We start from the raw sequence: 22,505 nt of genomic DNA, 5'->3' as shown, positions 1-22,505 counted from the left end.
GGTATCTCATAACGTCGTAAAAGTTGCCGATACAGTCGTGACCAAAGGAAGGTGAAAAACAGGAAGCCGTGTAGCCACAGTAAAGCGCATCCATCTAAGCCAAGAGTAACTGAGAAACGCTAGTAAAATCATAAAACATGGGACATAATGCAAAGACGTTCCAAAAAAAAAAAAAAAAAAAAAAAGGTGGTGAGTGTGTCGACAGCTCATGTACTAATCAGTCCCGGTAACGAGAATTAACAGTCCGTTGACCGTGAGGGAAGGAGTGCGTAATAGCCTATCCATCGAAAAGTCTCCAGGTACAATGAGACAAGGATATCGTCAAAAAGGGGGGGGTGAATCGTATATCGTGGCATGAAGAGCAAGCCATTCGTTGAGCTGCGTATCTCGGAGCCCGTTATAGAAAACCCGTTCCGAGATCATGTCGGTCGAGTCATTACTGGGCCGTAATTATGAAGCCTTCAGCTTCAGTAATGTGGAGTATTGGTTTAGTATGCAGTCGCAGTTGACCCTTCGCTAGTGGCCACGGCTACCAAGGCCTCTAGGCGTCGGAGGGGATCACCTCCGTTGACTGGCCTCTCCTGCTGCTGTTGCTGGTGGTGGTGATGTTGGGGCTGCGGCGGTTGGTGTGTTGGCGGATGCTGTTGTTCTCTGACTGGGAAGCCACCGAACCTGGTGAAGTTGGGGTGGACCATCCTGTCAGCGTGCGACACACGAGGGTCGTGGGATGGCCGCTGACTATCATCCCGGCTCCCTGCGAGGGGCCCATTATACCAACCGCGTCTCTTGTTCTCCCTAGACGTCGCTATGGATGGGGCTGACATTGTCTGTTGATGGAGACTGCGGCCTGGCCCCACAGGACCACTGGAGTGGTGGTATGTAGATGGCGCTTGCTGGTCCTCGAAGCGGACAACAGGGGCGTTGACCCGAGTACTCTCGGCCTGGGCCTGGACGGCCTTGTTGGCTTCCGACGCCCAGGCTCCGGCGCTGTCCCGAGGAGGGGTGTTGGGGCCAATGTCGAGGCGAGTGAGGCCACGCTGAAGGCTGGCGTCGTACACATTTAGGTTTCTCCTGTCCTCGGGTGCAGAGGGGTCTCTGTGTGCGGTCTGCTGAAGGACTGGTGGGCGAGGGTGAGAGTCAACCATCATGGGGGATGGGTGCCGCCTAGGCGGAGTCAGCGGCCCGCGAGAGCTCGGCTGATCGAAGGACTCGATGCCCGGAAGCTGGAGGGTCGACTGCGTGTTGGATGGGTTGGCAATCGGAGGGGGTGGATTTGGGCCCATGGAGGACTGGTTGGCGACATTGCTGAGTTGGCTCGGGTGGTGATTCTGGCTGTAGCTACGACTGTCGGGATGCCAGGTTCGCCGCCGCCATGCATCCTCCGCCGTGCTTGATGTGGACTCTCGCCGCCCGGACCATCCGGAGGCATTAGACGCGGTCGGTGATGTCATCATGGTGCTAGCCGGGGAGAACGCTCCATTGTTGGAGCTGTTCATGGGCCCGGCACCGCTAAACATCGGCCTCCCAGGGACGTGGGCGGTGTTGGACTGGAAGGGGTTTGCCGTGGATGGAACGCTTAGTCGGCGACCTCCTGGAGTACGAGTCCCTGTGCTGGTATACATGCTCTGAGAGCGGGAGTGCGAAGTTCCCGGTGATGCCACCCCAGAGGCCCACCGCGGGCTACCTTGCCCCGTCGAGAAGGTTGCTGAGGTCGGCGTGCTGAACTCACTTGGTGAGGGCGGCCGGTATTGGAAAGTCCCGTCAGGATTGGAGCGGTAGATATCCACGGGTCGCGAGCGGGGGTCAGCCATGACAAGAGGCGGCGGTCGGCGCCGAGCGTCCGCGGCTGTGGTGTAGGTCGAGCCAACAGAGCTAATGCTGTTGATGCTAGATGTGGAGAGGGATTTGGAGTGGCCTCTCGGGGGCCCCCCAGCACTGCCACCGGTTGATGCCCGCGCCCGGTTGCCAGCCTGCCTCACGCGGTCCGTTCTCATCTGGCGCTGGAACCTCGAACCTGTTGCTGCGAGCGAGTCGATGGGGATGTCTTCGTTGACATGGACTGTCTGGGCATGCTGTCGCAGATTGTCGAGTCTCGAGAAGCGTCGCGAACAGTGACACTGGAACGGTCGTTCGCCTGTGTGTTTCCTGCAAAGTGTAAGCACTCTCTCCGTTCGGGGTTGGGACATGCAGATTTAACAAACCTGATATGCCTCGCAAGATGCTCGCTCCGTGTGAAGCTCAAGTTGCAGGGGGGGTAGTCAGTGCAGTAGAAGCGCTGCGACTTCTTCTTCTTGTTTGATCTGGAGCCGTCGGCGCCTACGCTCTCATCGTCGGAGGCTGCACCATCATCAGCGCCGGCGGGCTCGCCGTCCGAGTCGTCCATATCAACATCCATCGAGTCTCTTCGCCGGGCCTTGTTTGATTGCTGGGATGCTGTGTCGTCCTGGGAGGCGTCGGCAGCGCCGGAAGCTTGCGCTGCCTTGGCAAAGGGGCTCGAGGGCAGCGGCTGCTGGCCGGCGATGACGGGGCTGAAGGTGGCCCGGGTCGGGGTCGTGGCATCGTCGGCATCGTTGGCATCGTTGGCATCGTCGAGGGTCTTGTTGGACATGCCTGGATGGGGAGCGGTGCTGGGTCGGGGGGTGGCTGATGGCGTCATGACGTCCCCGCCAGCGTTGGTAGCCGCCTCGGCGATGAGGGGCGAGTTCACTGGTCGGAACGCCGCCGCCATGACGACGGGCGCGAGGTAGGCGAGAAAATGATGGCGGTGATGATGCGAGGCAGGAACTGGTCGAGTTCGGTATTCTGGTCAGAGATGGGCTGCAGCAGCCTGGCGGTCGTTGGTGGTTGCGCTGAAAACAGTCGGTGTTTGGCCCCCCCGTCGGACAGGGCAGAATATAAGCGCCGTGGCACAAAGCGACACTGCTGTCCACAGCAGCGACAGGACTACGAGTACCTCCTGGGACGCCGCTGGTGAGGCTGAGCGTTGCGAGGGTACCGGGCACGGACGCTGAGACGTCTCTGGGCAGCTTGCAACACTGCAAGCTGGCAACAGTGCAACAATGCAACAGTGCAACAGCGCAACAGCGCAGCAGGGGAACAGGGGGGATGCGGGAGGATGCGGGGCTGGCACGGCGGGTTGGACGGAGTGGCGCCGCTCAAGACCCAAGCCGATCAGAAACACAGGTGATGAGATATCGAGTGAAAATGGGTGGCTGATGTCGAGGAGAGAAGAAGGAGGAGAGAGACTGAGAGGCGCTGCTTAGGTCGAGGGAGGAGGAAGGTGGGAAGACAAATCAAGATTCAAGAGGCGAAATGCCAACAGGATGGAGGCGACCTGGCAGATGGCAGACAGAGGATGGAGGATGGAGGATGGGTGATGGGTGATGGGTGAGATGGGGGATGGGGGATGGGGCACTCAAGTGAGTCGGGACCCGGTTTCAAGTCGCTCGACGCAAGGCACAGGCCCCTCGTTCGCTGATGGTGACCTCAAGAGGCAACGCAGCAAAGTGGCTGCCAGCCCCGTCCTCAGTTTGGCAGTGTGTGATGAGAGCGAGCTCCCGAGCTCCCCTTAGCCCCGTTGCCCGCGGTATGAGAGATGCCCAGGGCGACCTCTCGATCTTGAACTGGGGGCACTAGCAACATCTAGCTCACTTGAGACTCTGGCTCCAGGTCCGGGCTGAGCTAGCCTCCGGTCTCTCTATTGGCCCGCCCTTAGTTAGAACTTGAGATCTGATGTAATGAACAAAGTATGGATATTACTAGTACCAGTAGTACCGTGAATTAGAGGGCCGCAGCGGAAAGGCAGGGACGGCGTGGCGATGAGTGGACGAAGCCGGCTAGAAAGCCATGTCTGTGGATGCTTTTGCCCCTCGAATCGATGTCTCTCGGTGGAGCCCGCATTTGGTTTGGATCGTTTGGATCCTGCCCTGGGACCAACCAACCACCGAAACTATTACAGTAGGTACTGTCCACGGCAGGGCAAAGCGGATGCCTGCTTTTGCATCTGCGTGTGCACTATCCGTACTTCGTATGGTGCCCCAAGTACGGAGTACTACATGTAGCTGCGTGCCTGCGGCTGTGTGCGCCAGAATTGTGGGCTAGGTTGCCAGGCCCCTGATGCCGCTGGTATACCAGCTACTACTATGATAGTTCGAACTTTCGAAGGCTCGCAAAGACAGACTTCCGGATGAGAGGGGGAAGGGGAGGGCCGGAGGTAGGCAGGGACGCACCGGACCAGGACGGCGTGTGAAGACGACTAGCGAGGACAAGTAGGAGAGGGACAGTTGGCTAGGCTGGGCTGGGCTGGGCTGGACCTGCTGGGCTGGTTCGACGTGTAGGTGTGTAGGTGTGTAAGTGTGTGTGGGTGTGGGTGGTTTTGGTGGTGGATGGATGAGCCAACTGCAGGATGGATGGGCACCTCTGCCACTGGGCTCCAGAGCTGCCCCCAGGCAAAGGGGTAATGATCCAACCCAGGCATCCTCGAGTCAGACCAAAGAGCACATGCTTCACGGCGCCTTAGGGTCGTAGATGCTTCTCGGTTTACTGCTTTGGTTCCCGTCCGCTGTTTCTCGCGACTGAATTCTTGCCGCTCCCGTGGTCGGTATCCGCCGTAGTGTCAGCGTGGTATTATATGTATGACACCCATTGTGTGACGTCTCCAGCTGGCTGGAATAGCCCGCTTGCCGGGACCAGGGTTACTTGGTGGGATTTCAAGGTGGCTGTTATGCCAGTCCGTCCTGGCTTTTGAATCAAGCATCTTTTCTGCAAGGGATTTCGAGATCTTGGATCCATCTTGCCCTTCGCAGTTGGGCAAGTCGAGACACGTGCCAAAGGACAGGTCCCAGCTGAACCACGAGTCCAGACGGTACGACACAACACGAAGCAAGACAAACCGTTTCGTTGACCGGGGGAGCCACTTGGAGACGCAAGGTACGGGTCATCCGGTCGCCCTTGTCGGTGCCGACTTACACCGCACCAACGGCACCACACAGTCCACTATGACTTGCAACCAGGCCCGGCAGGCCCAAGGGACAAGGTGGGTGGCGTCACTGCTAGATGACGATGGTCTCCGAGTCTACCGGCGCCCCCGAACTCTTGATTGGCATTCTCCATGGCGCCAGACTCCCACCAAGACCAGAGGTCGGAGAGGGCGGGGACTAAGGCGAAGGGCCCCGCCATCATGGGCGGGCCCCGTCGGCCTGTTGCTGGATGATGGAGCCTGGCCCCTGCCCACCATAGAATGTGAGGGGTTGGGCGGTGCCTGTCAAAGCCCCATGCGTATTCGTAGTTTCAAAGCAGCTCTCGTGACGCCCTTCGGTAAGCCGTTCTCTCAGGCAGACATGAGGGCCCAATCTTATGATTCTCCTTCCCAGAATTACCATTGGGTGAGTTAATGCATTATTCCGCGCTACCTTGGGCTTGGATTTGTAACAAGTCCGTTTTCATCACACTTGACGATGGACCCCACAGGGCCGACGGGACCCTTGCTCCGAACATCTGTCGTAGTCGATCCGGAGTCCTGCGTTCACTGAAACCTCCCATAAATAGCATCCGACCTGTGAGGTACCGGAGTGGGGGAAACTTTGATCGATGCAGATGATGCCGGACAACATCGTGGTATTTGCTGCAGCCCTGAGACGAGACGATCGAGATGAGTAATATCGCGCGGTCTGGGTCCCCTCAAGAGCATTTCATCGCCTTCACGTTTCGAGATTTGCCCTTCTTGAACCTGTGGCTGGAGGCGGCACTGCAGCAGGGCGCACGTCCAAATCTTCTGGATTCGCCTGTCGCACACCGATAGTCTGCTGACACCGTCCGCTGCCCTCGAAAGCCTCCGACCCGCAAGCCTTGGCGCAAGTGGCCTGGAGGCTGTTGGTACCTTGAATTTGCACGAGTCCCCCAGCGGGAAGTCGACAAGCCGGTGGTGCTAGTCCCCGTTCGGGCGCCGCCCCAAATCTTCAAATCCGTGCCATCTGAGTTTCCCGCGATGGAACTCTGCTTGTTCACGAACTCATCTGCGACCCCGAAAACCGCGATATCTGCTCCGCACACATTCCACTTGTGCTGCAGTTGAGAAGAGAAATGAATTCGGCTTCTAGGTGTCCATGTCGTAGATACATACGGCATGAGCTGCATGCCCCGAGGGTGTGTTGTTGTCTGTAGCCGAACTCATGGTGCGGAGGGCTCAGTGGGAGTGTGTGCCCCTCGTGCCTCTCACAGAGCTTACCGGCCAAGCCATCTACGGCCGTCGCGAGGTCTGGAAGTGGTTGCATGAAGTTGCCCCTCTCTGGGTAATGGATCTGCAGTCAGCAATGACGTTCTTGACCGCCCGACATCGAACGTTGTGAAAGCGCCCGTCATGTGTGGCCGTTCCTCCACGTACTAATTACTCAAGAGCCGCATCTCCCCAAACACTGCCTGTCGAGCTATTGGCTAAAGACGTGCAGTCCGGCAAAGGGCTGTGATATTTTCTGGCACAGTTCAGTCGATGTCTCAAGGCTTCGCTGAGTCACGAGCGATGATCCGACCCGGCTGAGGATGATATGCTGTCTCGGCCTCGCCTTACATCTCCTTCTCGAAGGTTTCCTTCGCAGACCGAGTCGCGCAGGCTGGTATGGGTGAGCGCAACCACAACTTCGCAGTCGCCGCGTGCGGTCAAGATTCAAGGTATGAAGTTTGTAAGCCCCAGTCATGGCAATGCTTCTGGCCGGCGAGCCGTCAGTCAAAGGCTGATGCTTAGACCCAACTGGAGAAGCACTGAAATGAGCGGGGAGGTACCTGAAAATCGAATCAATTAGTGGAAACGTGACCGCCGTTACCAGCAGGCGGGGACGACAAATGTTCGCCATTCCCGGTGAGATTCCTTGGCCAGCTGGTGCCTTGCCGTGCCGCGCGGTGATGGTGTGTGACTCTGTGTGTGTGGTGTGAGCTTCGACCTGTCATGCAGCGCGGAGAGCCCTGCAGACGACGCAATGCGCAAGGAGTACCCTAGATCCAACGTTACGATCCAAAGTACCGGCTTATAGGTGGGCAAGTTTCAACACGACGCCTCCAAAGGGAGTTGATGGAAATGGACTTCCGTGATGCTCGAATTTCCCGCTCCTCCTTTGTTCAGGTCACATCGGAAGTCCGAGATCCGAAAGCCCGCGCCTTCCTTGTGTTCCATTGTCAGTCTACGTTGAAGTGAGAAGGTACTACCATAATCTAATCGATACGGTAGGGCAGCTATTAGCTCACATCAGCCCCTAAAGGTGACGTGATTCTGTGGTGATACTGTAAGCTGTTCCTGTCGGTGCCGCCAGCTCCCACATTCCGCACCTCCAACCTTGCATCGCCGGTCACAATTGGCTTTTATTCGCATTCTTCGAGAATAAGTCGGCCGCCGTCATCATGGCGCCTTTGGGTTTGCGTGGCGGTGTTGAAACTCTAGGTCTGTCCATCTGACCCAAGCCAGACCAACAATCATCATCCGGTCCACCCGGGGCGAGGAAGCGAAGCATTCACGACGCCCATCATCAGCTGTGGTACTTTGTAGGTTACACAGGTTTGCCTCGGCCATCGCTCGGAACCGTGCGGGGGGGCGCCTCCAGATCTGTGATGCGGAGGCCGAACGTCACGTCCGTTTCGTGCATGATCCCGCAGGTCTAGACTATGCCATTGCACTTTTCGACCATCGTCTTCAGTTCCTTATATCTTCCAGGAACTAAGGGTTTCAGCTTCATTCTAATATCCCCTTAAACTCTCGGTCTTTTTCTACGGCTCTGTTGGGGTGGAGAAGAGCCTGCTATTATACCAGGCTGATTTAAAGACCCAAATCAACAAGGAAGTATCTAGGACATACTAAGCCTATGTCCGTACGAAAAGAACCATGATCGGGTCACACTCGTGGAAGATGACTCTAAAACCATTCGTCATGCATCCATCCGGTCATCAGAGATAGTGGGACAATTGCCGTAGATTATTCGGGTAATCTCCTCTTGTGCTTTGTGCCAGACTTCAGAGACCATGACCATGACCGCAACAAAACAACTGGAGGTTTGCATTACAGTATCTGGGGCAGCTAGGTAGTTATTTCCTGGCACTTGGGAATCGTGCGGTGAAGAAGGCCACCTTACGCCGAGCGGACTGGAAGAGCCATGCACGGGATCTCCCATAAGTTTACCTCACTTTTGATCCGAATCTGGGTATACCCGCCATCTTTCTGATCCGAGGATGGGTTTCCCTGGGGGTTGAGTACGTTGTTTGCAGTCGATACGTGCCTGCCCTGTAGTTTCAGACAGCTTCTGATTGATTGTCTTCTTGGCTCGCTTCGGAAGTTCTCTGTCTTATCTATGTGAACAAGACATAATATCAAACTCGGGAGAGGCAACCCGAAAGCACATGAGTTATGTACACTATGAGAAAAACGGTTAAATTACCATACGCGTATTCTACAAAAAATACCAAGCTATAATAACATCTTGTCGTTCTACCTGGTCTAGCACAAAGCCCGGCGTCTGTGAGCCTGGGCTAGACAGCTGTTGACCTATTTCATCATGTAATCGAAGCCATTATAGTCACGTAACATATGCCCTGCGGCCAAAGTGTGCCGAAGTCTTGAACCGCCTTATCCAACCGACGCCTGGAAACGATGCATTCTGTTTTGAAATTGCAGACAACCCACCAAATCGAGCATGAATCATCATCTGGCTGTTTTAGATATCCAGCATGCTGCGGACCTTTGTCGCCGGAACATTGATCGAGTTGATGGTTCCAGTGCTGTTGCTCCGTTGGCTTGAGCCCGGTCGGGTTCCCGAGGTGGTTCGCCCGCGGTCGGGCACATTGTCGTAGTATGAAGGCGGGGGAGGGCCATCCTCCTGGAGGAAAGCCACGCGGCGTTGCCTCTCAGCCTCAGCCTCGCGCTCCCTACGGCGTGTCTCGTCGAGGTCGGGGAAGAGGATGCCCGAGGCTAACTGCAGCACACGGTCTGACTCTGGATCGGCTCCCAGAGAGATCTCGCTTCGCCTGTGGTTCAATTTGCCCACTCCGGCCCGGTCCACGCGAGGATTATACTCGCCCTGGCTGGCATAATTGCGCATTTCGAAACCATCTTCATCATAAGCCACGCCCTCCATATCCTCACGAATATGTCTCTCCATATCTCCTTCAGCTCGGCGACCTATGTTCCGCTTCTGTCCGATTTCGTGGACGTTGCGGACCAACTTATCGCGGACTGATCCCACCAGATGTTCGCCCTTGACACGACGCCACCAAGCCGGGCGCTTAACGAGACCCAGTTCGCGGTCAAGGTCGTCGCCGCGTACTCTTCTCTGCCTGACGAGCTCCTTGTCTTCATTGGGGCTTGCCCATCCGTAAGCAACCTGCACAAGGAGGATTGCGAGCTGAGCTCCGTATCCCCAACCATAGATGATGCCGACCGGACCATCGGCCCTGATCAATGAATACTGGTAGTTAAACGCAATGAGGGTCTGGTATATGATGACGGCAAGGTTGAGGGGAACAATCAGGATGAAGCGGAGGGGAATGGCCCGGATGAGGCCGAAGGCGCGGTTGAACAATCCACGGTTGCGGGGCTTGTAATGCTTGACGGAATGGTAAAGAGAGAAGCATGTAGTAATCCAGGCAGCGATGAGGAAGAAGGCCGCGACTTTGAAGCGCACGCTAGTAGCAGTGGGCTCAGTTACGGCAGCCTCCTGCTCGGGGGAGCGTTGCTTTTGAACAAAGGTCCAGCTTCGCGGAACGACGAGGAAAAAGTTCTGCAGACATGTTAGCCCATGTTATTCCACAAGAGGCGAGCGAGAAAGAAAAAAAGGGGGGACGGAAATGTACTGACCATCCAGGTCAAGAAGTAGAACCAGAGCGGCAAGTAAAACTCGACCTTGGCGCGCCTATCATCATCGCGCAAGGCGAAAGGGTTCGGGTCGACGTACTGGCGCTCCAGCCAGCTGCCCCAGTGCCGGACAGCCTCCCACGTCAAGGCAGTAGTCGCCATGCACATGATATACCAGAAGAAGACGGTGACAATGATCGGCAGTCCCTGGACCCTAAAACGGTCGACATCGACATTGAGGAACAAGCTGATGAGAGCGCAGGCACACACGAACAAGCCCCAATACCATTGCCAGCGACGGCCGATGGGATAGAAGCGCTTCTCGCGCGGGAGATGCTGGCGGCCATGCTTGGCCAGGCAAGTCAAGATGCAGACCATGGTGACGCCAAAGAGGCCGGCGAACGTAAGGCCCGTGATGCCGCGAGTACCGATCTCATCGACGGCCGTGTAGCAATTGGTACTGTTGATAAATGTGCCATTATGGTTGATGAGGAGAGCAGGAGTGTGGGGCTGGAAGGTCAAGTAGCACTTGGAGACGTTGGAGATGGTCCCATTGTCATAAAGGGTGTAGTTGAAGTGCTCGAGGGCGGTCAGGTTGAAGTGTACGCCACCGAAGACGGTATCGGTTTTGTTGTCGCCTTCGGGAAAGCCGATCATGCCGCGGGAAGCGAGGTTTGGAATCATGCTGGGCAATGCGTCGATTGGGCCTCCGTCCACAGAGCCCTTTTCGCTTGACCGGCAATTCGTAAACAGCTGTCGCCTTGGTGAAGTTCGCGTGGGGGGTTTCGGACTTTAACCAGAGGGTGACGGGTTCGGCCGGGGGAGGGAGAGAAGGGCGAAGACGCGAGAGACTCCCATCAAGTTCTCCGCGAGACAACCAGTCGAAGATGGCTGAGGGCGGGTGGAAGAAGATAAAGAACAGGAAGAGAAAAACACAACCCGCGACACGGAAAAGTCGGGGGAGAAAGGTGGGAGTATGCGGTGTTTGTTGAATTGCCAACGTGAGTCGCGGAGACTTGCGAGGATCAGCAGATCCGGCGCTGCCGTGCTCGGGGCGCTGGAGGGCGCTGAAGGCGGATCCACCCAGTGCCACCGCCTGAATCAGATGGGCAATGGCGGATGCCTTGAATTTTGATCGACGACTCGGAAAACGCTCACCCAAAAAAAAAAAGTTGGGCCATCCTGCCGGATACGTAACGGCGCATGCGGCGAATAATGGCTGACGTAATGCCAATTCGCCATCATTCTGGTGCGCTGATTGGCTGCCCGCACTAAGCTTTCTGTGCCCCCCTGTGCCTGGACCTCTTTTTTTTGTCAGCCCCACTTGGGGCCGGCCACCAATGACGGATTCTCCTCAGCTCGCATTCCAGAGCGAAGTACGACCACCTACGTTCCTGGAGAGCTTCCAGACATTGACGACCTTCAATGCGCCCGCCACCAACCAACCCAAAATGACGACCGCTTCCCAAGACGACGAGCCTTCCTACGTCGACTACGAGACATTCCTATCCCCCGACTTCAAACCCGCTGCCTTTGCCAACTCGCTCGTAGTCTCCACCAACAACCCCAATGACTCCCCCCTCGACCTGTCCACACCCCTATCCAGGGTGCTCTTCGACGCGCAAGAAGTCGACTCCCACATAGACGTCCTGACCACACGCTCCGCCATACCCCTGATACAGCACACCCAGGACCAGACGGCCGCCAGCAAGCACATCATCTCGGAGCTCGATGCCCAGATCAAGAGCCTCAACGACAGCTACAAGCAGCTCGAGAGGGAGGTCATTGACAAGCATGCCGAGGCAGACGAGGTGCGCCAGGTGTCGCTGCGCCTCTGGGAAACCCTGAGGCTGGGCCGCGCGGTGGGGAGGTGCCTGCAGCTGGGCAGGCAGCTGGAAGTCCAGTTTTCCGAGCTCGGCCGCTCTGCGGACGCCCAGGACCACGGGTCGCTGGTGCGCTGCTCCTACACGATCCTGTCGCTGAGGGAGATCCTCGACAAGAAGGCTCCGGGGGAGGAAGGCCACGGGCTTAACAGGGTGGATGCTGTCCGGAGTCTCCAGGATACTGTCGTCAATCCTGTCGAGCGCGCAGTCCGCGAAGCCTCGGAGCGCATCGTCCGCGACTTCTCCATGCCCAACTCCATGACCTTTACGCAGGGCGAGGAGGCTCGTTCAAAATTGGCGTCTGCCATGACAGCGCTGTATCTCCTGTCCCCGACCCAGGGGGCCAAGCCGCAGAAGTGGGCGCCTCGCTTGCTCCTCCAGGCCCTCGAGTCTTACATTCGCGCCGCACTGCAGACCGGCGTCACAACCCTATCTAGATCCCTAGGCCAGCTCCCCACGCTAGAAAGATCGTTGGCAGAGGTTGCCGTCAAATGCCAGAACATGGTCTCTCTGGAAATCATTCTCGAGGCAACCAAGGCGCCGTCGCACCCTCTCTTGCCTGCGGATGCTCAGCAACCCCAAGCCCCTCTTCTCCAATTTCTTCTTGCTCACCTCGAGACATCCTCCCTGCCGTCGTACTACTGGCGGACCATGGCAAGCAGCCTCGCGAGCCGAGTCCAGGATATCATCAACCGTGGCGGCGTGGTAGCGAGGACACTGAAGTCCAACAAGACGAGCGTGGGCGACGCCATTCGTCAGACAGTGACCAAGGGCTGCCAACCACCGAATGCATTGTCGGCCGCCAAGGGTAAGGAGAAGGCTCCGGCGAACTGGGATCGCGAGATCGCCGTCATGGTGGGCAGTGTGGTGAACAATCTGGGTAGATGATGGGAGACGGCAGTATTGAGGCCTAGCGACATAACGAGGAAATGAGCCCACGAATCACGTCTAACTATGCTGCCCAGCAGCCCACGTAAGAACTCAAGTCTTGCCCTTTGTGATATCATCAATTCGGCCATGTTCGGACCGCCCGACCGAAGCCCCGGCCTGGTGGCGCCGATGTGGAGCCACTCGGCAGATCCGATGCACCCCGCACATGCATCATTGCAGGCCGCGTGTCGCAGCTTCACCGAGTTTCAACCATCTCACCCCCGTCTTCCCATTATACCCATCGGCTCTACTCGAATTGCCCTCCACAGAAGATTCTCTCAAACCAAATTGATCACTGTGCCCTGAGAAAGGTCTGATCGGGTCCTGCCGACGCCATCACGCTGCCCACCATGGCCCCGAACGCAGGGCTAGTCCACCCCAAGGAGTACGACATCAAGGACAGCAACGTCGAGCTCATCGGCTCCGACATCGACCACCAGGTCAAGTACAACTCGGCCGCCACGGAGCCCGCCTGGAACGACGGCCACGTAGGCCAGTCCCCCGGCCTGCAGGTATGGCGCATCGAGGAGTTCCAGGTCGTCCCCTGGCCCAGGGAGCGCCACGGCCAGTTCTACGACGGCGACAGCTACATCGTCCTCCACTCGTATAGCTTCGGCGACAGCAGTGAAAAGCTGGGCCACGACGTTTTCTTCTGGCTAGGGGAGCACACCACCCAGGACGAGGCCGGCACCGCGGCCTACAAGACGGTCGAGCTGGACGAGTTCCTACGCGGCGCCGCCACGCAGCACAGGGAGGTGCAGCGCGCGCCGTCGGACGAGTTCCTCGCCCTGTTCCCGCGCATCTCGGTTCGCGCCGGCGGCGTGCGCTCGGGCTTCCGCCACGTCGAGGAGCGGCCCGCCGGGGAGGAGATCACGACGCTGCTGCGCGTCTTCAAGAACCCCGGGGCGGGCGCCAGCAGCAGCAGCGGTGTCGTAGTCTATGAGGTCGAGCCATCGTGGCAGAGCCTGGACGATGGGGACGTGTTCGTGCTGGACAAGGGCGACAAGATCTGGGTCTGGCAGGGCAGGGGGTGCAGTCCCATGGAGAAGGCTAAGGCGGCCCAGGTGGTGCACGACATGACGCTCGCCAAGCACATTGACGTCGAGGTGCTATCGCAGGCCGAGTCGAGGTCGAGGCGTGTGGTTGAGCTGCTCGGCGGTGACGACTCGACCCCGAAGGACGGGTTCCAACGGGCACGACCGCTTGCGTCCTCCCGCAAGCCGTCCTCGACGGAGAAGCACAAGAAGCTGTTCCGTCTGAGCGACGCGTCTGGGCAGCTGTCGTTTGACCTGGTCAAGGAAGGGGGCGTGTCCAGGCAGGACTTTGATCCAAACGATGTGTTCCTGCTGGACGATGCCGGGCAGGCGATTTGGGTCTGGGAGGGCCAGGGTGCCAGCCGTGCGGAGAGGTCCAGGTGGCTCCAGGTGGCCCGGGCGTATATCAACTGGCTGCAGAGCTCCCAGGAGGATGCGTATATAGTTCCTCTAGCCAAGGTGAACGACGGAAACGAGAGCAAGGCATTCCTCAGGGCTGTTGCGGCCTGATCCAAAGGTTGCTGGGGCAAAAGGGACGCTGAGAGTTGTGGCTGCAGGATGGTCACAATGTCAGTATTAGATGCATGTTTATTTTATGTTGCAAAAGCATAGCAGTGTGGCCTATTAAGTCTACGTGCGGCATCACGAACGGTGTCAAAACATGATCACTGCGAACCTAAAGAAGAACCTCACCCGGTCATGAACCAAAACATATTTGATCATTTACACGTAAAAACTAGATTCTTCATTCTTCGGCTTGCGTTACACATGTTGCCTACCTCCTTGACATTGCATATTCCCCCCTCTCTCCCATTAGAACCGGCCCCGGCGCAGGAACTTGTTGGGAATGTCAACGTGCTTGGCGCGGAGGTACTCGCACACATTCTTGCCCAGCGTGTCGTACTCGCTCGTCGAGTTGAAGCCGCGGTCCAGGTGGTCGCGGATGAGGAAGTGGACGGCGCGGATCCCGGGGATCTCGAAGCGCTCGATCCTGCGGCCCTTGTTGCTGCCCTCGAGCAGGGTGTGGATCTTGCCGACGGTGAGGAGGCTGCGCAGCCAGTCCCACTCGTCGTCGTGGCGGACGTAGAAGCCAACGTTGGCGTCAGATGCCTTGTCGCCGGAGCGGCCACCGACGATCCAGCCGAGGGGGCCGCGGGTGGTGGGACCAAACTCGCTGAGATCGACGGGGTTCTCCGTCTCATACGACTTCTGGTCACGCGGGTAGGTGGTGACGTTGTTCTGGACGGGGATGTCGATGGACTTGCCGAGCCAGGGCAGCTCGACCTGGTGCTTGACCTCAGACTGGGGCAGCAGCGTGACGTAGTACTCGTAGAAGGGCTTGCCCTCGCTCTGGCGCTGGTCGTTCCCCAGCGAGGCACCGGGGCAGCTCTGGAGGAAGTTCTCCATGCACCAGCGGTTGAAGCCGGGGACGTCGAGGGTGAACTTGTCAACGAGGGCCTTCTTCTTGGTCTGGACAAAGACGCGAAAGTCGACGGTGGCAACCTCCTGGTTGCGGGGGTTCTCAGGAGAGTACCCGTTGAGGGTGAACTTGAGGCAGGACAGGTCGCTGATGGCACCCCCGATAGAATACCGGATCTGCTTCTCTGTCCACTCGGCCTTCTCCTCGAGATCGAGACCGACAAGATAGTAGTGGAACTCGGCCTGGTAGCCACCAAAGGCAGTCAGTCCAACCTTGGTGGTGGAGGGGGCGGGAAGACCCTTGACGCCGGTGACCTGGACCCGGTCCTTGCCAACGTCCGTCATGACAATGCCCTCCAGGTTGGCCGTGACATCGGAGCCATAGTAGAGAGGGCCCTGGATCTCGTAGAGGAGTTGAGAGGCGACAGTGCCGACCGAGACCTCACCACCAGTACCCGCCTCCTTGGTGATGAAGGCGGTTCCGTCGTGCTCAACTTCGGCAATGGGGAAGCCAATGTTTTCGCACTTGTCCATGAGTCTCTTGAAGCCCGAGTAGTACCCTCCACAGACGTAGGAGGAGCACTCGATCAGGTGGCCTGTGACTAGGGAGCCCGCAATCTGGTCAAGGTCCGTCTCGCGGTCCCAGCCATGCCACCACATGGCAGCACCAATTGTGGGAGCAGCATCGGCCACGCGGCCACAGATGACAATGTCACAGCCCTGTCGGAGGGCCTCAGCAACGCCAGCACCGCCAAGATAGCATCTGTGATCAAAGTCAGGACGGCAGAAGTAGAGCTCAGGGTCTTTGAGGAACTTACTGCGCAGCAATGACGTCGTGACCCCAGTCCTTGAGGGGCTTGCCGTTCATCAAGCTGGGAAAGGCTTCGCCATTCTCGTGCATCCTCTTGACCGTGTCGGTGACTTCGTCGCCGCTGACCCAGCCGACCTTGAGGTCGAGGCCCTGCTTCTTGACCTCTGCTTCGACAACCCTGGCCAAGAACTCGGTGTCGCTCGCACCGGCATTGACGGCAACCTTGATATCCTTGGACCTGAGGTAGGGGAGTGCGGGAGAGAGGTTGTCCATGAAGGTCGGATCAAAGAGCCCCATGGGCTCCTCCTTGAGCTCGCCGGCCTTGCGCAGCTTCTCGTTCTCCTGCTTCTGAGCGCCGTGGAGGGTCATGGTGCACTCGGAGAGCCAGTCGCCAATGATGCAGTCAACGTCGCAGTTCTTGGCCAGGTCGCCAATGGCGCGCTGGCGGTCAGAGAAACCACCAGACGACCCGGCGATGCGGATGGCACGCTTTACCAAAGGCATTGTGACTGGGTGGAGGAAAGGGGTTCAGATATTAGATTCAGCGAGTCCGAGTAGATATTTACTCTACTCTAAGATGCTCGAGGTCTCTCTCTCTCCCCGATGGGATGGAGATCTTCAAATATTAATACCCGACGACATCCTAGCCTCCCCCTCTTCCGCTCCAAGAACTCGGAAGATTGGAAGCGGATGGAAGGGGCTAAAGCAGCATTAGTCTATCACGACACCTCTGATCATGCCACAAGAGGGATGGCGCATGAGACTGTTTCGCATTGACATGTTGGTGTATGAGAGCGCCGCGGCGGAAAATGATAGCCTCATGCTGGGGCGAGAGGCGGTGTTGAAGTCGAGGTTGGCAACTTATCCTGGAAGTCTGTGGAAGTCCGGAAGATGGTTTTCCTCGTGTTGGACAGGTGGGGTGTTATTTATCCATGTACATTTCTGCTGAGCGCGTCCAACTTACCCTAGAACAACAACGCCAGAACAGAGAGCCAAAGGTCTCCCACTGGTCCGTATGCCCGTATGCGACTCTGGTTGCGGATTCAGAGCCTAGAGACAGACAGAAGCAATGAATTATGACTGGGATATTGTTACCATGACGGGCTCTCTGTTGTCTGCGGCGAGAGCACCAGCTTGGACGAAAGGCCAACAATCAACACATTCACACCAAAGATCAAAGATCAAAGGACCTTCCACTAACGAAACCACCCGCTGACATTCAAAAAGGCTTCAGGAACCAACCCCTTACAGAGATGGGCAAAGGTTCCTCGTTGTGTCATTGGGGCACTACTATACTTTCCACGTGAGCCTACAACGGCTGGCAACATGGACCTCGGATTGCCCACATGCGCCACCATATGTACGGTTTCCCCTCAACCCCTCGGCCTGATGCCAGTAACAGAAGGCGCAGAGTCTCGAGACGCAGAGGAAGCGGTCTCATCGCGGCAGAAGTACTGGAAATGGGTTTCTGCCAAGCCATCAAGCCTCTCTCAACACCACAAGTGACGGGCAAATAGACCTCGTGAACCATCCCCACGTGCTCGTTTCCGCGGGGCTCGTCAACCACGTTGCATTCAGCATACAAAGCCAAGGTTACTGTCAACCACCACCAGCAGCCAGATGCGATTTCAGAAGCATTCCACGTGGGGCATCACGGCGACAGGGCCGATTACTGTCCCATGCCCAGCGGTCCCTGTGAGGGGAGCACCATGGGAGCTCACACTTCTCTCCGATGTATAAAAGACCATGGCGGGCACACCTTTTGAATGAATCTCTGTCCTTTTCCCCGACACAGATCTCCAGAATCCCCAAGAGTAGATTTCTAAACATGAGATACACGGCTTCCTTCCTTCTCGGCTCCCTTGCCGCCTGCGGCGCAGCCCAGTCGTTCGACCTACGGCTCATGACCTACAACATGCGCTACGCAGTCGCGAATCCCACCGGAGATGAGAAGCCGTGGTCCGTCAGGCGACCCCTGATGGCCGAACAGCTGGGCCGCGAGACCGCCGGTCGCCCCGACTCACTGCTGTGCTTCCAGGAGGCCCTGTACGGCCAGGTCGAGAACTTGAAGGCGGACCTCGGCGACGGCTGGGACTATGTTGGTGTCGGGCGCGACGACGGCAAAAGGGGAGGCGAGTTCTCCCCCATCCTCTACCGGCCGTCGGAGTGGGCGCTCCAGGAGAGCAAGACGTACTGGCTGAGCGAGACGCCCGGCGTCGTGGGGTCTGTCGGCTGGGACGCTGCCCTGCCCCGGATCGTCACCGTCGCCAAGTTCCAGCACCAGAGCACGGGGGCTCCCTTTGTGTACATGTGCACCCACTTCGACCACAAGGGCCAGGTTGCCCGCGAGCAGTCGGCGGAGCTGCTTGTCGACATTGCGGACGAGTGGTCGGCGGGCAATTCAAACGTGCCCGTCTTCCTCGGGGGAGACTTGAACGTGGATCCCTCGAACGCTGCGTACAAGACCTTGGCGTCCAAGCTCAATGATGTCCAGGACGTCGTTCCCGAGGATCTCCACTATGGCTATGACATGACGTACACGGGGTTCGACCACGACACATCCAATGACAGCCAGATCGACCACATCTTTGTCAAGGACCCAAGCGGATTGGAATGGACCGCCTTCTCGGTGCTGGAATCCCTATCTGGTGACGGAATCTTCATCTCGGACCATCGTGCCGTGGTTGTCGACTTTCTGGTGCCAGTGAAGAAGAGTGGACGGAATTAAGCTCTTCCAGGTACATCAGGATATGGACAGGCTATATCGACGGGAACATGCGGCATACATTTTGACAGATGTCCTTGTGCCTAAATAAAAACCATGAATCATTGAAATACCCCCCCCCCCCCCCCCCTCTCCTTCAAATTAGAAACTCGGGTAAGTTAGGTCGCTCCCCTCGGGCACAGGCACGAGCGCAGACCTGGTCCATATATGCCTGATGCCCTCCAGACTGATCCCCTCGAGGCAGCCACCCTTGATGGAGAGCGTGGCCTTTGGCTCCCCGCTCGGCAGGATGTTGCGGTGGAAGACCCTCACGCCACATGTCTTGCAGAAGTAGCACTCGACTGTGTTTCCCGCATCGCTCGGGCGTTTCCAGACGCCGAGCTTCGCCTGGACGTCCTCCGGCAGCGGCCAGATGCCCTCGGCTGGGAACAGGGCGGTCGTGCCAAAGGCCGAGGCGGACTGTTTTCGGCACTCGAGGCAGTGGCAGCAGTAGACCCGGATCGGCTTGGGGAGGGATGCGTGGAACGAGACGGCGCCGCATTGGCATCTGATCTCGGGGTTTGTGGAAGCCATGGTGGGAGTTGAGCGTTGAGAGTTGGTTGAGGGTGGTGGTGCCAGGTACACCGATGGACTCAATGATGGTTTGGGGTGAGATGGTGCAATACCAAGCGGAGCAGCCGGACAAGCGGGGAGGTTTGAATATATACCTACAAGGGTACCAGCAAACGGAGTCGGAGTCCGTAACAGGTAAGAAGTGTACCGACAGTTCGTATATCGTACATGCAGTGTGCTATGGCGGAGTTCCCCAGCTGGGCTCAGAGACGCTGACAAGGTTTGATATAGTAATACGGATGCATGAAGGGTGGTTAGGGAACTGTGTCTACATTTATCAAATGGTATTATTGATACGTCTATTGGTGCGTTGATTGTTGGCTTACCCTGGTCGTGAATATCCTCCAACGAGTGCCATGGGAGTTGAACGTCCAGGATCAACAATCAGCCACACCTCCCCTAGATTCTCCCTTTGAGATAATGAATTGCGCGAACCTTTCTTCGAGCTGGTATGAGAATGAGGTATAGGGGAGTGTTACATATTTGTGTATTTGGGTTAAATGGCACCAAACACCAGCAGTGCCTCTCCTAGATATATTCGAATTTCGATGGCCTGCATCGTCTGGTATAGGGTGGCTGGCCTCGATCAATCCGTGGGGAACAGAGCGGAGAGCGGGGGTTGAGGACTGGAGTCCGTGATCGGGTACCAGGTCCTGGGGTAGGCAAAGGGGAAAGGCTACTAGGAGTACTACATACGTAGTACTACCCGTTTATCCGTACTGTTGGGCATATTATATGTCGAGGCTTAGATGAGCAGTCACTGGCTTCTCTACATTCCAGTCTCACTTTCACTCCCCGAATCCATCACATGCTAACCCTCGCGTGGAAGCTGAGGCGAGGTTGGCAGTGACGTATTATTGCCATGTAGGGCGGGCTGCAGCCTGCGTTACGTATTCTTAGCAGATCGCCGGCCACGTCTCCCGCGCCGTCACTTCTGACATGACTGCACCTCACCATCAGCCTCAGACGATACGCACATTACCGTGCTCGCAGACCGCCCCCCCCTCCGAGAAACACGAGAAATGCCTCGAAACGGCCTCGTGGACGAATCCAGCCCCTTGAATAGAGGCTTGGGCGCGCGCCCAGACCAGCCCTGGCCTCGCTCCCTCAATTACCTCCAACGCGCTGGCATCGCAGCCGCCTATCCCATCCGCGGAATCTGGTATTTCCTGCGCAACCGCGAGTTCTGGCCCCTCTTCTCCGGGAGGCTGCTGCCGCTGCTGCTCATCTCCTTCATCGTCTACTTCATCCTCTTCGCCTTTGCCTTCCTGCCCCAGTATGCATTCCTCGCCATTTTCCACGGCTGGGGGGCCTGGGTCAACGCCGTGGTCCTCGTCCTGGGGGAGGGCCTGGTCATAATCCAAGGTCTCTTCGAGGGCTTCTTCGTTGACGAGTGTCGCGTCGACGCATTTGATGTGAGTTGACGAGTCACTCCCGCCGCGCCTTTCTTGCCTTCGCCTTCAGCTAATGACATTCTTCTTTAGGCGACTTTGATCAAGTTCTCCTGGACAGCACTCATCTCTCCACACCGGGCTCTGGATCACAGTGCCCCCAACGCCGTCAAGATGCTCGGCAAGCCAACTAGTTCCGCTGTCTACACACCCTGGAGCATCATTCAGATGGTGGAGCTGGTCGTCTTCCTCCCGCTCAACCTCATCCCTTGGTTCGGCACCCCAGCCTTCATCATCATCACTGGGACGCGCTTGGGGAAGCTCTCGCATTATAGATGGTTCCAGCTGCGCGGGTTCTCAAAGGACCAGAAAAAGAAGGAGGCAAGGCTCCTGGTCTGGGATGACATTTGGTTTGGGACGGTGGCCATGATCCTGGAACTCATTCCCATCCTCTCGCTCTTCTTCCTCATCACAACCACTGTAGGCGCTGCCATGTGGACTGCAAGGATAGAGGAGGAGAGGAGGGAACAGGAAACAGCTGGGTTCGGAGAACATGGCGACCCGCCGCCATATTCCGACCATGATGTATGAAAGGATTGTGCCTTTGGCACGAAGTCGCGAGGGACCTGATGCTCCATACCACACCCGCCCGGACGATGCCCGAAAGAACTTACCCAACCTAATATATATATATGGCACGAAGCATGCGACCAACCCACGCCAACCTGCACTGTCGCTGTGGCATATTGGAAGGTGGTAGGTGCCGGGGGCAAACCATGAATGAAATGTTGAGCAAATGTGATTATATCACTGATGAAGTTACCCCCTCCCACTTTAGATAGAGACTATATTCCGCTGAGTGATAACGGGCGTGCAAATCCAATCTGATGATCATCATTGCGAACCTACGGTTCTATTGAGTGACAACGCGGAAGGAGCGTAGTTCGGGGCCTATCTCTACCGAACGGGGGCTAGTAGTAGTAAGACGCGCAGCTAGACACACCATTTTACTGGGACAGAAACCTCGGTTTGAACTTCAAGAATGATCCCAGCACTCCCTTGTTTCATGTATCCTCTACATGAGGGCATCGTTCCACGCCATTCTCTCGGACTTGTACTGTCCTATTGCCTCTGGCATGGATCCGATTGTGAGTCAACAGTTGAAATGGCCAGGAAACACACTACAACGTTCACCGTGACTTCGATTCAAGCCGGGCCGACGGTCCCCACAAGTCCATCCGATGCTTTGTCTTCATCGTGGCGTACAATGGCTGGAGCTGATCTTTGGCGGCGTTTCTGGAAACTCCCCGCTGTCCCGTAGATGCTTGGTTTAAGGTCTTTAAGGAAGTGAATTTTTTTAGGGAAGGGAGAGAACGAACCGCACGTATGGTATTTCTGTGTACTTCAGGAGGAAAACCTGCTAGTGTGCATTTGCTGTAAGGATGGTAGATGTAGATATTTTTCGATTTCTTCAACGAGCGGCGTTATGGTTGTAGAAATAATGGCAAACGGGGTCTGATGTTAGGGGCAATAGAAGCATCATGTGTCAAATGAGCCCAAAGGTCCAACAACCATGGACGAAATGCCCGGGAAACCTATCGTTCGAGGAGCAAGTGTACCACCCTCAAGAGTCAAGAATGAGCCTCTAAAAAACTCCAGATCCGGCCACTTGAACATCCCATGCTTGTTCCATGGGTTGCAGACACTCGCCGACTACTTATATCATCGTGTCATTTGTCTAAAGTCTTATGTATAACCAGCTTGTATCGAGAAGAGCTGTCGGGGATATCAACCAAACCTGAATTGCCAATGCGAAAGCCGCCAATTCCGTTCTTCAGAAAACAAAATAACAAAACCCGTCAATCTTCCCT

At 56.9% G+C, this 22,505-nt stretch overlaps 8 protein-coding genes across 8 annotated transcripts; 4 read left to right on the top strand and 4 right to left on the bottom strand.

Annotated features, from left to right (window-relative positions):
* Positions 1 to 541: 541 nt before the first annotated feature.
* On the bottom strand, positions 542 to 2,728 carry USV1 (C2H2-type zinc finger protein; the record flags this gene model as incomplete). The annotated part of the gene is made up of 3 exons (XM_083196798.1): positions 542 to 672; positions 716 to 2,145; positions 2,202 to 2,728. The coding sequence occupies 3 exons, from the start codon at positions 2,726 to 2,728 to the stop codon at positions 542 to 544; spliced, it is 2,088 nt and encodes a 695-aa protein (XP_083048006.1).
* Positions 2,729 to 8,693: 5,965 nt separating this feature from the next.
* Positions 8,694 to 10,513, bottom strand: ACO1O0_007424 (DUF2434 domain-containing protein; the record flags this gene model as incomplete). Its single annotated transcript, XM_083196797.1, has 2 exons — positions 8,694 to 9,755; positions 9,833 to 10,513. The coding sequence occupies 2 exons, from the start codon at positions 10,511 to 10,513 to the stop codon at positions 8,694 to 8,696; spliced, it is 1,743 nt and encodes a 580-aa protein (XP_083048005.1).
* Positions 10,514 to 11,169: 656 nt separating this feature from the next.
* On the top strand, positions 11,170 to 12,600 carry COG5 (Golgi transport complex subunit COG5; the record flags this gene model as incomplete). The annotated part of the gene is made up of 1 exon (XM_083196796.1): positions 11,170 to 12,600. One exon carries the CDS (start codon positions 11,170 to 11,172, stop codon positions 12,598 to 12,600), a length of 1,431 nt encoding a protein of 476 aa, XP_083048004.1.
* Positions 12,601 to 12,992: 392 nt separating this feature from the next.
* ACO1O0_007422 (gelsolin family protein) lies at positions 12,993 to 14,186 on the top strand (the record flags this gene model as incomplete). The annotated part of the gene is made up of 1 exon (XM_083196795.1): positions 12,993 to 14,186. One exon carries the CDS (start codon positions 12,993 to 12,995, stop codon positions 14,184 to 14,186), a length of 1,194 nt encoding a protein of 397 aa, XP_083048003.1.
* Positions 14,187 to 14,489: 303 nt separating this feature from the next.
* Positions 14,490 to 16,410, bottom strand: ACO1O0_007421 (acyclic terpene utilization AtuA family protein; the record flags this gene model as incomplete). The annotated part of the gene is made up of 2 exons (XM_083196794.1): positions 14,490 to 15,858; positions 15,914 to 16,410. The coding sequence occupies 2 exons, from the start codon at positions 16,408 to 16,410 to the stop codon at positions 14,490 to 14,492; spliced, it is 1,866 nt and encodes a 621-aa protein (XP_083048002.1).
* A 1,324-nt stretch (positions 16,411 to 17,734) lies between these two features.
* ACO1O0_007420 (Endonuclease/exonuclease/phosphatase) lies at positions 17,735 to 18,634 on the top strand (the record flags this gene model as incomplete). The annotated part of the gene is made up of 1 exon (XM_083196793.1): positions 17,735 to 18,634. The coding sequence occupies one exon, from the start codon at positions 17,735 to 17,737 to the stop codon at positions 18,632 to 18,634; it is 900 nt and encodes a 299-aa protein (XP_083048001.1).
* A 138-nt stretch (positions 18,635 to 18,772) lies between these two features.
* ACO1O0_007419 (Mss4-like protein) lies at positions 18,773 to 19,204 on the bottom strand (the record flags this gene model as incomplete). Its single annotated transcript, XM_083196792.1, has 1 exon — positions 18,773 to 19,204. The coding sequence occupies one exon, from the start codon at positions 19,202 to 19,204 to the stop codon at positions 18,773 to 18,775; it is 432 nt and encodes a 143-aa protein (XP_083048000.1).
* Positions 19,205 to 20,265: 1,061 nt separating this feature from the next.
* Positions 20,266 to 21,225, top strand: ACO1O0_007418 (uncharacterized protein; the record flags this gene model as incomplete). Its single annotated transcript, XM_083196791.1, has 2 exons — positions 20,266 to 20,658; positions 20,728 to 21,225. The coding sequence occupies 2 exons, from the start codon at positions 20,266 to 20,268 to the stop codon at positions 21,223 to 21,225; spliced, it is 891 nt and encodes a 296-aa protein (XP_083047999.1).
* Between the last annotated feature and the right edge of the window lie 1,280 nt (positions 21,226 to 22,505).

The sequence above is a fragment of the Amphichorda felina genome (genome assembly GCF_050947745.1).
Source record: "Amphichorda felina strain 45539 chromosome Unknown scaffold_7, whole genome shotgun sequence".
Classification (NCBI taxonomy): Eukaryota; Fungi; Ascomycota; class Sordariomycetes; order Hypocreales; family Bionectriaceae; genus Amphichorda; species Amphichorda felina.
This window is presented reverse-complemented; position numbering and strand designations above follow the sequence as displayed.